The sequence below is a fragment of the Scyliorhinus torazame genome, chromosome 17, assembly GCF_047496885.1.
Source record: "Scyliorhinus torazame isolate Kashiwa2021f chromosome 17, sScyTor2.1, whole genome shotgun sequence".
Classification (NCBI taxonomy): Eukaryota; Metazoa; Chordata; class Chondrichthyes; order Carcharhiniformes; family Scyliorhinidae; genus Scyliorhinus; species Scyliorhinus torazame.
The window spans coordinates 69,982,503-69,997,674 of record NC_092723.1 but is presented as its reverse complement, the minus strand read 5'-3'; the positions used below and the strand labels follow the sequence as shown (position 1 = coordinate 69,997,674).

The window sequence follows — 15,172 nt, the reverse complement described above, 5'->3', positions numbered from 1 at the left end:
CGCTTATTGTCACAAGTAGGCTTCAATGAAGTTACTGTGAAAAGCCCCTAGTCGCCACATTCCGGCACCTGTTCGGGGAGGCTGGTACAGGAATTGAACCGTGCTGCTGGCCTACCTTGGTCTGCTTTAAAAGCCAGCGATTTAGCCCAGTGTGCTAAACCAGCCCTTTGGGAATTGGGAACAAAAAGGAGGCCAATTGTTCCCAGGCCACGTCGCAGGGGGAAACCTGTGGGAGGAGAGGCACAGGGGGTGCAGGGCCAACAGGGAGGGCAAAGCGGAAGGACCCGCAGAAAATGCCACTATCCTGCTGCCAGAGTGTACAGGCAGTAATCCAGCCATCTCAACATGTCCGAGGTCCAGTGCTGCAGGAGGCTCCGCCTCTCTAGGGGCACCATGACACCCACTGTGTGAGTGGGCACACAATGCCAGTGGTTCTAAAGGCCACCGTAGCCCTCAGTTTTTTGCATCTGGATTTTTCCGGGGTTAGTGAGGGATCTGTGTGGATTGTCCCAATCAGCTGTCCACAGTTGTGTCAAGCTCCCAGGTCCGAGTCACTGCCCGTGCAGAGTTTGCACATTCTCCCCGTGTCTGCGTGGGTTTCACCCCCACAACCCAAAGATGTGCGAGGCAGGTGGATTGGCCACACTAAATTGCCCCTTAATTGGGAAAAAAAAGAATTGGGTACTCTAAATTTAAAAAAAAGCTCATGACTGGTGCTCAGACAGGTCCTCACATTCATTCATTACTGGACGGATGATGCCAGCCATGCTGAACGAGTCAGAAACTTTGCAGCTAATGCCAAGTTCCCCTGCATCCAGGGTGCCACAGACTGCACTCAGGTGGCCATCAAGGCACGAAGGGGTCAGCTGCTGTCTTTGTGAATACGAAGGGTTACCACGCCATGAACGTTCAGATAGAATGAGACCACAACAGCCAGATTCAGCAAGTCTGTGTAAGGTACCCAGACAGCTTCCATGATGCCCATACATACTGCAGCACACCCAGGTGCCAAGGCTGCTCATGGCTCCAGCTCGACTGGATGGTTGGCTGCTGGGTGACAAAGGGTATCCCTTGAAAGGGTGACTCATGCCGCCACTCCCACACTCTAGGACAGAGGCGGAAGAGAGATACAATCGTAGTCATGCCTACGCAAGGGGTGAGGTCGAGAGGACAATAGGGTTATTGAAAATGAGGATCTGTTGCCTGGACCATTCTGGAAGTGTTGTAAATGCCCTACAGAGCTTGTATCCCTTATCATCAAGGTGTGCTGCACTCTGCACAATGTGGCACAGGCAGTCGAGAATGAAAATACCAAGGTGACTATGCACCTCCGGGGAAGACTCTACAGATGGGTCTACAAATGAGGAGCCTGGGCAGGCATAGGGTGAGGATGAGGAGACAGACTTTGATGAACCTACAGAGAGAGAGGAAGATTAGGGAGGTGTTAATTCAATGCTCCTTTAGCTAGGCTGCCAAGGCATGGCTTCCATAACTGCAGCATTTCTTTTTTTTTTAAATTTAGAATACCCAATTAATTTTTTCCAATTAAGGGGCAATTTAGTGTGGCCAATCCACCTAGCCTGCACATCTTTTGGGTTGCGGGGGCGAAACCCACGCAAACACGGGGAGAATGCGCAAACTCCACACGGACAGTGACCCAGAGCCGGGATCGAACCTGGGACCTCAGCGCCGTGAGACTGCAGTGCAAGCCAATCGGTGCCACCATCTCTTTGCGCAGCTCCTCGAAGCAACACTTGATGAATTTTTGCATCTCTTATTTGGCCTTGGCCGCCGCCATTTTGTTTATTTTACCCTTCTTCTCCCGCTGCTCCAGTGCCGTTTTTTTTGGCCGTTTCGCTGCGGGTCCGGTCCATACAGGTTAGTGGGGGACCTCTCTCCTCTCTTCCCCACGAGTTGGCTGTGTGAAAAGTCCCGTTGGGGCTCTTCTATCGAGCCCGAAAGTCCGTCTTCGCGGGAGCTGCCGATTCGTGCGGCTTAGCTCCGCATAGCCGCAACCGGAAGTCCTTAGACTTCCTAACAAGGACTTTTAATTGTCAACTGATATGTTTCCTGTTTCCTTGTGTATGGTCGCTAGAAATTTCTCTTGTTAGTATAGTCTAATTTCACATCAATTTCATAAGTTGAAAGTTCTTTTACCAGTTCATGCATGTAAATTGGATAGGACGTTTCTTCCTAAGCACTTCCCTTTCCTTCTAAGCACTTCCCTTTCCTCCTTTTAATAGCTTTCTGATAACTCGGTCCATGATCAAGCTTTTGGTCTGATGGCTTCCTTGTATTACATCCTGGTGAAGTGCTTTCATTCTTCTACAGTAATTTCACAATATGTAAATGCAATTTCAGGTTATTTCAGATCCCCAGCATCCATGTAAATGCAAGTTGTGTTTACCATCCTCTACATGTCACCAGCCATTTCAGCAAGGGCAGACCTCGATATTAAATATTCCCAGATGTTCAGAAAAGAGAGGAAAGGAGAGAGGCATGGAGGGTACACGCTTGATAAGGATAACATAGCAGTGGTGAGAGAAAAGACATCCCAGAAGAGTCAAGGGCAGAATCTATTTTGCGAGAGCTAAGGAACAAAAAACATTCCCGATGTAGTCTGCAGACCCATTCCCCCAGCCAGTGGAAAAGATGTAGGGGACGACAAATTTGCAAGGAAATTACAGAAAGTTGCAAGAATTATAGTTATACTGGGAGACTTTAATTATCCAGCTCTGTCGAAGAGTCAGACGGACTTGAATCTTTTTTCTTATAACAGTTTACATTTAAAAAAAAAAATTTAGAGTCGCCAATTATTTTTCTTTTCCAATTAAGGGACGATTTAGCGTGGCCAATCCACCTAACCAGCACATCTTTGGGTTGTGGGGGAGAAACCCACGCAGACACGGGGAGGGTGTGCAAACTCCACACGGACAGTGACCCAGGGCCGGGATTCGAACCCGGGTCCTCAGCGCCGTAGTCCCAGTGCTAACAATTGAGCCATGTGCTGCCCCTCAGTTTGACATTTTGACATATAAAGCACGCAATATTTACAGAGTATGACGTTTTTTATATGCAATTTTACACGTACCCCTTTTATCGGCCTTCCCCTTTCCTTGTCCACCCTTCCTCCCCTGTTGATATTCAGGCTGCATCCTGCCCCATCTTTGGCCCTGGGTGTTGTTTTGTTATACTTCTTTCCTTCGTTTTGTGATTCTTGCTGTTAGCCTTGTGGCTTTGCCTGAGGGCACAAACCCCCCCCCCCCCCCCGGCGCCCCCCCCCCCCCCCCCCCCATCCTTTTTCCATGTCTCTCCCTGATACTCCCCTGGGTTCCTTCCTTGCCCCCCCCCCCACACACACACACACCTTGTTCTTCTCTTCTCTGTGCATTCTTCTTTGTCCCCATCGGCCCCCCCCACCCCCTTTCTTCCTAACCGCTATTGACTTTGAACAGACCTTGGAACAGGCTGATGAATGGCCCCCTGGCCCCCACACTTTGTGGAAGCCCCCGTCCGACCCTCAGATGGTGAACTTAATCTTCTCCAGGTGTATAAATTCCGATAGGTCTGCCAGCCAGTCTGCAGCTGTGACTGGTGCTGCTGATCGACAGTCGAGCAGGATTCTCCGGCGTGCTATTAAGGAAACAAAAGCCAGGGCATCCGTCCTCTTCCCATATGCAGTTCTGGCTGGTCCGAAACCCCAAAGACCGCCACTCTTGGGCACGGCTCCACCCTCACCCCCACAACCTTGGACATTGCCTCAAAGAAGGCTGTACAGAACCCCACAAGTCTGGAGCAGGCCCAGATCATGTTTGTGTGTTTAGCTGGGCTTCCGTGGCACTGGTCACATTTGCTCTCCACCTCCGGGAAGAACCTGTTCATTCGGGTTCTGGTCAGGTGTGCTCTGTGCACCACTTTAAATTGCATGAGGCTTAGCCTTGCGCAGGAGGAGGTGGAGTTGGTCCTACTTAGTGCTTCACTCCAGAGTCCCCACTCTACTTCTGTCCCATGCTCGTCTTCCCATTTCTGTCTTGCCCCGTCTAATGGTATTCTTGCCCTTTCCAGATGTCGCCCGTACATGTCTCCACTGTTCCCCTTCCTACTGTCCGCGTCCAGTAGTTCCGCCAGCAAAGTGTTTCGGGACCCAAGGGTATCTCGTCTTCTCTTTGCGGAGAAAGTTTTTGATTTGTAGGTGCCGGAGCTCCTGTCCTTTCAGTGGCTCGAGTTCTTCCGTTAGTTCGTCCAGGGTTACGAGTCTGTCCCATATGTAAAAGTCCCTGACCGCTAGCATCCCCCGTCCTGTCTCCACTTCTTAAAGGTGGAGTCTAGCAGGGCCGGTGAGAATTTGTGGTTACCGCAGATGGGGGCCTTGGAGGACATCTCGGTTAAACCGAAATGTTGTCTCATTTGGTTCCATGTCCTCAATGTGGCTACCACAACGGGCAGGATGCGCATTTTGTAGGAGGGGGGGAATGGGAGCGCTGCCGTGACGAGAGCTCGGAGGGTTGTTCCTTTGCAGGGGGACTCCTTCAGCTTCACCCATTCCCCATTCGGTTCTCGTATCCATCCCCTCACCTCTTGGCTGTGGCTGCCCAGTGGTAGTATTGCAGGTTCGGAAGGGCCAGGCCGCCCATGTCTCTTCTCCTTTGCAGTGTAGTCTTGGGGATCCTTGGGTTTCGATTCCCCCCCTCCACACAAACGCCATGATCTTTTTGTCTATCCCTGGGAAAAAGGCCTTGGGGGATTAAGATCGGTATGAATCTGACTGGAAGAGGAACCTTGACAGCACGGTCACCTTGATCGTCAGCAGCCTCCCTGCCAGGGAAAGCATAAGTGCATCCCATCTCTGTAGATCCTGTTTAACTTCCTCCGCCAGACTGTTCAGGTTCCATTTGTGGATCCGTGTCCAGTCATGGGCTATCTGGATGCCCAGGTAGCAGAATTTGCTTTGGGCTAGTTTGAATGGTAGACCCTCCAGCTCTGTCCATCCCCCAGTTCGGGTTCATCGGGACTGCCTCGCTCTTGCCCAGTTTGTAGCCCAAGAAGGCCCTGAACTCTCCCAGGAGCTTGCTGATTACTTTCAAGTGGTTCTGTGGGTCTGAGATATAGAGGAGCAGGTCATCCACATAGAGTGAAACTCTGCTCTCTGCATCTTCTTTGGATACCCTTCCAGCCTTTCGCGTCTCGCAGAGCGATCGCCAGGAGTTCAATTGCCAGGGCGAACAAGTGCGGGCACTGCAGACATCCCTGTCTAGTACCTCTGGAAGTATTCAGAGCTTTGGTGTTGGTCCGAACGCTCGTCTTGGGGGGCGTTGTGGAGGAGTTTCACTCATGAGGTGAACCCCGTCCCTAGCCCAAACCGCTTCAGTACATCAATGAGGTACTTCTATTCGTCTCTGTCGAAGGCCTTTTCTGCGTCCAGGGTGACAATTACCTCTGTTCTCTCCCTGGGTGGGTCATTATCACATTCAGCAGCCGCCTGTTGTACGCGGTTAGCTGTCTACCCTTGACAAAGCCCCTCTGGTCCTCTGTGACCATCTCTGGAATGCAGTTCTTCAGTCTCTTCGCCAGGTCTTTCGTGAGTATCTTCGCATCTACATTGAGCAGCGAAATGGGTCGATACGATCCGCATTCCATCGGATCTTTGTCTTTCTTGGGTATTAGCAATATTGTGGCCTGTATTAGTGTTGGAGGCAGGGTGCCCCTCGCTTGCAAATCTGTGAACATTTCCTGTAGGTGCGGAGCCAATGTTGGTGCGAATTGTTTGTAGAAGTCCACCAGGAACCCATCAGGTCCCAGCGCCTTCCTTGCCCACATGGAGTTGATACTCTCCATGATCTCTCCCAATCCTGTTGGTGCTTCCAGCCCTTTCCATCTGTCATCCCCTACGACTGGCCTGCCCAGTACATTGAGGAACAGTTTCATCCCCGAGTCCCCATCTGTGCTATCTCCCCTGTGGCTGCCTGCTTACTCAGCTGGTGAGCCAACAAGCGGTTAGCCTTCTCTCCGTGTTCGTAGAAGGTCCCCCATGTCTGGCGGAATTGGTGCACTGCTTTCCTGATGGATAGCAGGTTAAAGTCCAATTGTAGCCTTTTCCTCTCTGCCAGAAGCTCTATGGTTGGGGCCTCGGAGTATTTTCTGTCAACGTCCAGGATGGAGTCGATCAGTTGTTGCCTAGCCACCCTCTTTCCCTATCTCTACGAGCCTTGTAGGTTATAATCACTCCCCTAATCACCGCCTTCAGTGCCTCCCAGAACGTGGAAGGTGAGACTTCCCCATTCTAGTTGTTAGTGATGTACTCGCCTATGGGTTGTGATGTTTTCTGGCAGAACACCTTGTCGGCCAAGAGATCCGTGTCCAACCTCCATGCGGGTCATTCGGCACGGCCAGTCTCCAACCTCACATCCATATAATATGGAGCGTGGTCGGAGATGACTATTGCGGGGTATTCTGCTCTGACTATTTCTGAAAGCACCGATTTCCCCACTGCAAAGAAGTTGATACGGGTGTACACCTTGTGCACCGGTGAGAAGAACGAGAATTCTTTCTCACTGGGGTGCAGGAACCTCCATGTGTCCACTGCGCCCCAGTGAGAAGAACGAGAATTCTTTCTCACTGGGGTGCAGGAACCTCCATGTGTCCACTGCGCCCCCCCCCTCCAAGATCAGCCAGTGTGTCGATGTCGGGGATTTACGCCATGATCTTTTTTATGAAGTCTGTGTCATCCCAGTTGGGTGTGTACACATTTACCAGAACTACCGGTGCCCCGTCCAGGACACTGTTGACCTTGACGTACCGTCCCCCTGGGTCCGTAACCATCCTTGTCACTGTAAACACCGTCCTCTTGTTACTCAGTATTACTACCCCCCCTCCTGCACCTTACCTGCTGAAACCAATCTGAGAGCCATCCCTTTCTTCTCTCCGTGTTCCCCTTGTGTTCCTTCTCTCTCCCCCCCCCCCCCCCGCCAATCCCCCTACTAACCCCAACCCCCCCGGGCCTTCCTTCCCCATTTCTCCCTTTGGTTCTACTCCCCGCCCTGCCAGGCGCTCTCTCCCTGCCAGGTTAGTGGAATGGGTGGAGAAGTGGCAGAAGAAATTTAATGCACAGAAGTGATTCATTTTGTAGAAAGAACACAGCGAGGCAATATGACACAAAGGGGCTACGGGAGCAGAGGGACCTGGGTGTATTTGTGCATAAATCATTGAAAGTGGCAGGACAGGTTGAGCGGGCCGCTAATAAAGCAAACAGTCAGCTGGGGTTTATGAATAGAGGCACCTAGTACAAAAACAAGGAAGTGATGTTAAATCTACAGAGAGCACTGGTTTGGCCTGAACTTGAGTATTGTGCCCAGTTCTGAGCACCGTACTTCAGAAAGATGTGAAAGCAGCAGAGAGAGTGGCAGAAAGAAATCCCGAGACTGTGCGAGGGATGAGGAACGCCAGTAAAGGAGATAGATTGGAGAAGTTGGGACGGTTTTCCTTGGGGAAAAGAAGGTTGAGAGGAGATTTGATAGAGATATTCAAAATCATGAGGGGTCTGGACAGAGCGGACAGAGAGAAACCATTCCCACTGATGGAAGGATCGAGGACCAACCGGCACAGATTTAAGGTAATTGTCAAAAGGAGCAATGGAGACACAAAGAGAATCATTTTCCCGCAGCGAGTGGTTAGGATTTGAATGCACTGGGGTGTGGTGAAAGCAGGTTCAATAGAGGGATTCAAGAGACAATTGGATTGTTATCGGAAAAGGAAGAATGGGTGGGGCTATGGGAAGAAGGCAGGAGAGACACTAGATAACTTGCTCCTCCAAAGAGCTGGCACAGACAGGACAGGCCGAATGGCCTCCTGCGCTGCAACAATTCTATAAGCGGTGGTTTGAAACTCTTTAGCCCTGCGGATGCTGTACTAACGGTCTGATTTTGTTGCAGAGACTGACCCACAGCTTGTGGACATTCTAAACGAGGCTCGGGCGGAGCTGAAAATCGGCATTCATGGGGCGGAGAGAGTGCGTTACTCCTCTGGCAGGATGGCGATCCTGGGGCTCATCCTGCTGCTCTTGGAGGTTGTCATAGCAATCATACCGCTTGTCACCACCACGGCAGAGAACTCGTTCCCCAAGGTGTCCTTCTATATCCTGGGGATGGTGGCCTTTGCTGTGGCACTGCTCGCCGGTATTCTCTATGTATTCCATACCATTGAGGTGAAAATGTTGCAAGGCACAGAAGACCAAATGAGGAACGCCATCCAAGCCTTGCAGGAGCGACTAAGTCGCTAGCGGAAGTCAATGGACACATTTCAGACCAGATTAAATTGGAGCTGGAGGTTGTAATCTGACCTCCCATGCAATCTATAGCGAATGCAGTTCTGAATGATATAGTGTGATCTCAATCCTGCATGTTAATGATGCAACTTCATTTGTCAAATACATTCCAGATGGCTGTACAGCCACAGGGAACGGAGGCTAGGATTTGGTACAAGGTAATTGTTTCACTCTATGGAAGCTTGATGAGTTGTGCTTCCGGTTCATGTTTCCTTCTGTCCTCCTGCCCCTCCCCCCTCATTTTTATCCCATATTATCTGGCTAGCCTTTAATCAAGACAATGAATCTGTACAGATTTCCACTGTATCTGAGCTCTAGTTTGTGATGTGGGCCAGTTTGTAAACAGGGAGGACTGATTTGCTGGTGGAAATCTACCCCTCCGTCCCCGTCCCCACATCCTGGCTCCTTCACCAACTCATTTCTTCCTGGAATGAACCTGAGCCTGGAACGAAGGAGGTTTCCTGCTGAAGGAACAGAGCGGTTACGTTGTTGCACTTGCAATCTGGAGAATGAGTCCCGTTTCCCCCTGTGGCGGTTTGAGAAGTTGAATTCATTTTGTATATTTTTTTAAGCGGTAAAAAGTGACCGTGAAGTTGTTGGATTGCCGTAAAACCACAACTGGTTCACTAATGTTGTTTCGGGAAGGAAATCTGCTCTCTTTACCCGGCCTGGTTTTCCTGTGATTCCAATCGCTCAACAATGTGGTTGAGTCTTTTACATTCCTCTAACATAACCCAGTGAGCCCCTCAGTCGTATCAAGCAGTACAGAGATTGACAGACTTTGGCAGTTCAGCAGGAAGGTCCATCTCCACCTTTTCCAAGACACCGAGCAGCAGTGGGCGACAAATGGCAACCTTGCTAGCATCACCTACACCCTGAGACCTGTTGCCGAAGAAAAGGTGCTTTGCCCAAGTACTGCATTCCAACCAAAGCTATTCTGGCTCAGTGAAGCCCTCGGGCAAACCTGACTTCCAGACCATGGGCCTTTTATTAGGAGGCTTTAAGATGACAGCATTTATCCCAGAGCTGGGAATGAGAGAAGAACATGATTTTATTCAGAAGAGTTTATTTTCTTGCAATGCAAAGGGGCTTTACCGAGTAGTGTTCTGCCTGGGTCAAAGCCGTGTTCCTGATCCCCACCCCATTATGCCTACCCACCCCAGACTCTTCGCTCATTTTTAGAAATGGTTTTAAGTGCATATAAGGACTAAAGACTGTTGAGCCTGTTTTCTCCACTGGATCATACATAATTTGTCACTATTTTGGACTCTCCCTCTGGGACATTTGGCCTCCAGAGGTTAGTGAAAAGCTACAAAATAAATTCTGGAAAAAAAACCCACTTGAACTAACTGACCCAGAAAGTAATTGAAGGAAACTGACAAGAGATCATTCTAATATTGCTTTCATAACCGTTATTTCTCTCAGAACATATTCTCACTAGAACCGGGACTGTTTATGTTCATTTGAGCGTGTTTGAGATTAGTTCTTTCCCGAATAACCTTCAATCCCATTCTTAAACTGACATTTAGCCGTCATTTCTAAATGCATTAGGAGATAACTGCTTTTATTTTGAGCCTTTCCAGATGTCTTCTATTTTGGGGTGAAAGAAAATATACTTCATGCCCCAAGTCTTGCTTGAACCTTTCTAGTTCTGTATATTTGTTTCCTAATCCTGACCTCACATCTCTTGAGTTCGATGCGCTGGTCACATAATTCACACTGTCCAGGATGTTAAAGATTTAAATCATGGCTGCTTGTAACTTCTGCTCCTAAATTTTATTTACTGAATTCTCTCCAACGAGAGTCACGTTATATTTGCAAAAAAAAAACGGGGTGACCAAAACTACACACAATAGGCCAGACATGGCTTCACATGTAGAATTTTCTCGAACTTACAGTGCTGATTATCTGGGAAGGGCTGACCAGCTAGCTTGTTCAGAGTCAGTGCGAGCACCCTGGTCTGAATAACTAAGAGGTGATTAAATTGAGGTGTTTACGATTAATAGATTTGATAGGGTAGAAGGGGAGCAACCACTACCCCTTGTGGTATAAACTAAATGAAATGAAATGAAAATCGCTTATTGTCACAAGTAGGCTTCAATGAAGTTACTGTGAAAAGCCCCTAGTCGCCACATTCCGGCGCCTGTTCTGGGAGGCTGGTACGGGAATTGAACCGTGCTGCTGGCCTGCCTTGGTCTGCTTTCAAAGCCAGCGATTTAGCCCAGTGAGCTAGGCTGTTGGGATAATATCAGGACACAAAATAGTGGAAATCAGGAATTCTCTTCCCCAGAAAAACTTATCGTGGTCAATTAAAATTTTCAAAATGAGATAGATAGATTTTTGTTAAGAGTTTTAAGGGACATGTAACCAAGGCGAGTCGATAGATTCTAGCGAGATCATCCAAGATCGAATGAAATGGCAGAGTCTGAGCAGCAGGGTGGCATCCCCCTGCTCCGACATCCCTGTTGTAACAAGATAAGATTGTTTGGCCTCATTTCCTGTTCCTAAAAAAACTCTACATTTGTAACTTGAGTGATCGGAAATTTTTACGGTTTCGACATTAATCACCATGGAGTGTGAGCTGTACCAAGAAGGCTCTATACATGATCCTGGTCGAAGCAGGGTAGTGGGATTCATCCAGACTCGAAACGTTTGTTCCTTTCTCTCTCTACAGCTGCTGTCAGACTTGCTGAGATTGTCCAGTATTTTCTGCTTTTGTTTCCGGATCCAGCATCCGCAGTAATTTGCTTTCCATGGATCATTGTACAACTAATTCCACCTAGGGCATTCCTATTTATATCTTTGTTCGCATTGAAGAGGTGCTCTGCTTTACTTTGAAATGAAATTTTAAAAATATACCAGGTTCGATCAGAACTATTTCTTTGAACCTGCATGTTTTGTATAATCAGGTTGACAAGCTGCTGAATTTCCATTTGGTTAATTCTGAAGTAATATTTACAGTTAGCTGATTTATTTCCTCTGTGTTTCCCTGCACAACTGGGCAACAGATTGAGAAAAGGCTTGCGTTTGAACTGCTCTCAATCCAACCCTTGTTTCCACTTTCAATTCAGCTGCAAGAAGTGACCAGCTTGTAACACAGGCAACTGTTTGGACCATTGCAACAACAGTCTGTAAAAACTATTCAGATGGGCTTCTTTCTAGTTGGGGTAGAGACTTTTGGGGGAGAAAATGAAAAGACTTACATTTTATTCGTGCCTTTCACTAGCGCAGGACATGCCAATGCGTCATAGAGTCAGTGAAGTGCTTTGTGAAGTGTATTATTGCAGGGTTGAATTGAGCCAGGTTGGGTGGGCTTGCTGGGATTTTACTTGCTTTCTGACAGTGAGCATCTTGTGACTGGAGGAAGAATATAATCAGTCGTTGGCAAATCAGATGATCCAATTTGACCCAAGTGTTATGGGGATAAAGCGCAGAGGTGGAATTGAGGATTGTCATTTCAGATCAGTCATGATCCCATTGAATGGTGGAGCAGGCTTGATGGGTCAAATGGCTGACTTCTGTTCCTACGTCTTATGGTCTTAAAATCAAAGTTACTCCTAAATCTCGTGTTTGCCCCTTATTATTGAGTGGGTCAGAGATTCTAGACCATGCCATATACTGGTTTTCTTTTAATGGATACCAAAGTGGGAACGGTAAGAGGTGTTAAAATGCAGCTCTTACTGAACCATTACACTGCATTGAGAGAGGTGAGGAAAACTGTTCGGGACAACTTTATAATTAGCAATAAAAGGCATGCGATTTTCAAACCTAATCTTCATGACAGGCTGGTCTCAGAAAGGTCAACGGGAAATGCCCAGCCCTGCCATTCATAAGAAATAGGAGCAGGAGTAGGCCTCTTAGCCTATCGAACCTGCTTCGCCATTCAACACGATCATGGCTAAACTTGCCCTTCGACTCCATTTTCCCGTTCTCTCCCCATATCCCTTGATTCCCTGAGGGACTAAAGATCAGTCTATCCCAGCCTTAAATGTATTCAATAATAGGGCATCCACAAACTCTGGAGCCAAGAATTCCAAAGCTCACAACCATTTGAATGAAGAAATTTCCCCTCATGTCAGTCCAAGAATTCTTTGTTTGTCCAATGCATGCACTGACCTACTAAAGTTGCCAATTCTGGTTGGATTTATTCTTGGAGATTTTATCACCTGATTTCCTGTCTCTAGCTGCCTGCCCCCAAGCTCCAAACATTGTTTTCCTTATATGTTCATTCTCACTGTAGACCCCTCTCCAAAGTCAATAATATGGAAATGGAGATGCTGGCTTGATGGTAACATCACTGGACTAGCAATCCAGAGGCTAGCACGGTGACGCAGTGCTTAGCACTGCTACCTCGTGGCGCAGAGGACCAGGGTTCGATCCCGGCCCCGGGTCATTGTCCGTGTGGAGTTTGCACATTCTCCCCATGTCTGCGTGGGTCTCACCCCCGCAACTCAAAGATGTGCAGGGTTGGTGGATTGGCCAAGCTAAATTGCCCCTTAATTGGAATAAAAAGAGAATTGGGTAATCTAATTTTTTTTAAATCCCGAGGCCCAGGCTAATGCCCAGAAATGGGCTAAAATCCCACCATGGCAGCTGGTGGAATTTAAATTCAATTAATAAAATCTGGAATTATGAAGTTAGTCTCAGTAATGGTGACCATGACAACTATCCTCCATTGTTATAAAAACCCTAATGTCCCTTTTGGGAAGGAAATCTGCCGTTCTCATTAGATCAGGCCTACATATGATTCCAAGCCCACAGCAATTGTGGTTGCCTCTTAAATGCCCTTTGAACTGGCTGAGCAAACCACTCAGTTCAAGGGCAATTAGGGATGGGCCACAAATGCTGGCTTTGCCAGCTACGCCCACATTCCATGAAAGAATAAGTCATCAGTACCCTATTGGAGGATTGTTGACAGTTAAGCAGCCTTTTCACCATCACCAATAATTTTAATAAGTAATTGGCGATCGTGATTTTCTTTTGAAAACGTGAGAATAAATACGATCCTATGGTTTTGTTCCCGGGTTTCTCACAGCAGGGTCCAGGAGTTTAATCTTTAATTGCCGGACACTCCTGAAGGGTTGAGAACCACCCAGCCCTACCAGTCACAGTAAAACCTGCGACTAGCTTCTGCATGACAATGGTGTTAACATAAACAGTATCGAGACGGAGAGTGCCTATTGAGTCAATCAACAAATGAGAATTTGAGTTGCCTGTTTACGATGTTTAAAATATCTCTGACCTTTTAGTAAATTATATCTGGTTAATATAATGTGAGCCCGCCCATGTGCAGGTTGGGAGAGATTTTGATGCTATTGAAGATGATAGACTTTAAATTGGATCATGTGACCAGTCTGCACTGTTGGGTTGCTTGAAACAATGTTTTGAAGAAATGTTATTTGCTTCGTGTGTGTACATTATTTTTATTCAATGTATAAAATTATGGATGGTGAAGGAAGCACTTGTTGAAAAATGTTAACAGGTCTTTGGGTTAGATCCTGCTCCTTGTAAATCAAGAGCTGGAGAGATTCTGTTCAATGAGTAGCAGCTGATCAGTAAATTGAACTGCTGCAGTGACCTGTGACCTGGAAATGTGTGCTGCAGCATTGCAGTCTCCGATAGGCTTCCGTGAAACACCCACGATTGTGCCACTTGGTGGTGGGCTTGGGAAGCAATTCTTACAAAATGCTGAGTGGTTATGGAATTGCTAAGAGCTGTGTACACAGTCCTCACCTATTCATAACATGTGGACTCATGCTATATAACAATCCAATCCAAAGCCTAATTCCTTTGATATGTTGCGGTTTCCTCGGTGGTCTTGGCCATAAATAACCACAGCCATCGCATGGGGCATCAATATAGCTGTGCTTCCATGCATACTCCTTAACTACTGGCCTATTTCCTCCCCCAGCCCCAACCCCTCCCCTGGAGGGTGCCATAGCTTTCATTAATCAGCCATTCCTAAACAGCCACATGAGTCCTGGCTCCCAAGAATATGCTTCAGCACTCCTTAAATACCTGTTTGGAGGCAGATTTCTATTCTGATCAATAAGATGAATGAGCGATTGTAATTTTGGGACGTGGTGTCCGCCTCAAGCACACCCAGGCATCGGACCACTTGATGTGGAGACAGGTTCTTCGCTGTCCCAATGACATGCCTAAATCTCAGAAAACCCCTCCCCCTTCCAGAAATAAGTCATTTTCATCCCCCATACTCGCCTTTGAGCAAAATTGCCAGTTTCTGGATAAATTGGGTACTCTTTTAAACATACTCATTAGGAGCCTGATGCGACTGGTCAGAAAGTTCTCATATGGGACCCTTTCAGCCAACATAAGAGGCCTTCATTCTGTTAGGCTGGGCTAGCTTTGAACCAGCCTGATGTCTAGCCTACTCCTCCACACTGTCTGACAATACCCAGAATGGGGAGGGGGACAGAATCATTAAACTGGTGATAACTGTAGTATTGGTTTGTATTTATCCATATGTCTGAGTGAACTCAAAGCAGCTCCCTCATAAAAGAACCCTCAACTCTATAATTAGTAATAGGTGTGCGGTGTTACGGAACTGACTAGAAAACCTAGTTTGTGCCTGAACACTTTGTTTTAACTTAGCCGTAACTGCAGAGGTTCATGTGTGCTGTACAGCAACCTGAAATTGAGAACCCATTTCGCTTGCATTACGTGTCGAGGCCTAATTCTTAGGAGATGCTACTTAGTCTCAGGAAGGCTGAGTAAAAAAATTCCATCAGCTCTTTCTGATCCATTTGTTACAGCTAATTTTACTGTGAATTTACTTGCTGTAATAAATTGTTGTGCAGCTTGCAAGAACAATGATAAAGCTTTAAAATTAAA

The 15,172-nt window shown here is 47.5% G+C and overlaps 1 protein-coding gene across 7 annotated transcripts in view; it reads left to right on the top strand.

Annotated features, from left to right (window-relative positions):
* LOC140393937 (sphingomyelin phosphodiesterase 2-like) overlaps nt 1-15,172 on the top strand; it is a 99,910-nt gene extending 84,738 nt beyond the window's left edge. For all 7 annotated transcript variants that reach the window (XM_072480593.1, XM_072480598.1, XM_072480597.1 and 4 more), the window contains exon 12: nt 7,929-15,172. In XM_072480593.1, the coding sequence (XP_072336694.1) occupies nt 7,929-8,275 (347 nt within the window). In that variant the 3' untranslated portion in view covers nt 8,276-15,172. The remainder of the gene's footprint in view (nt 1-7,928) is intronic.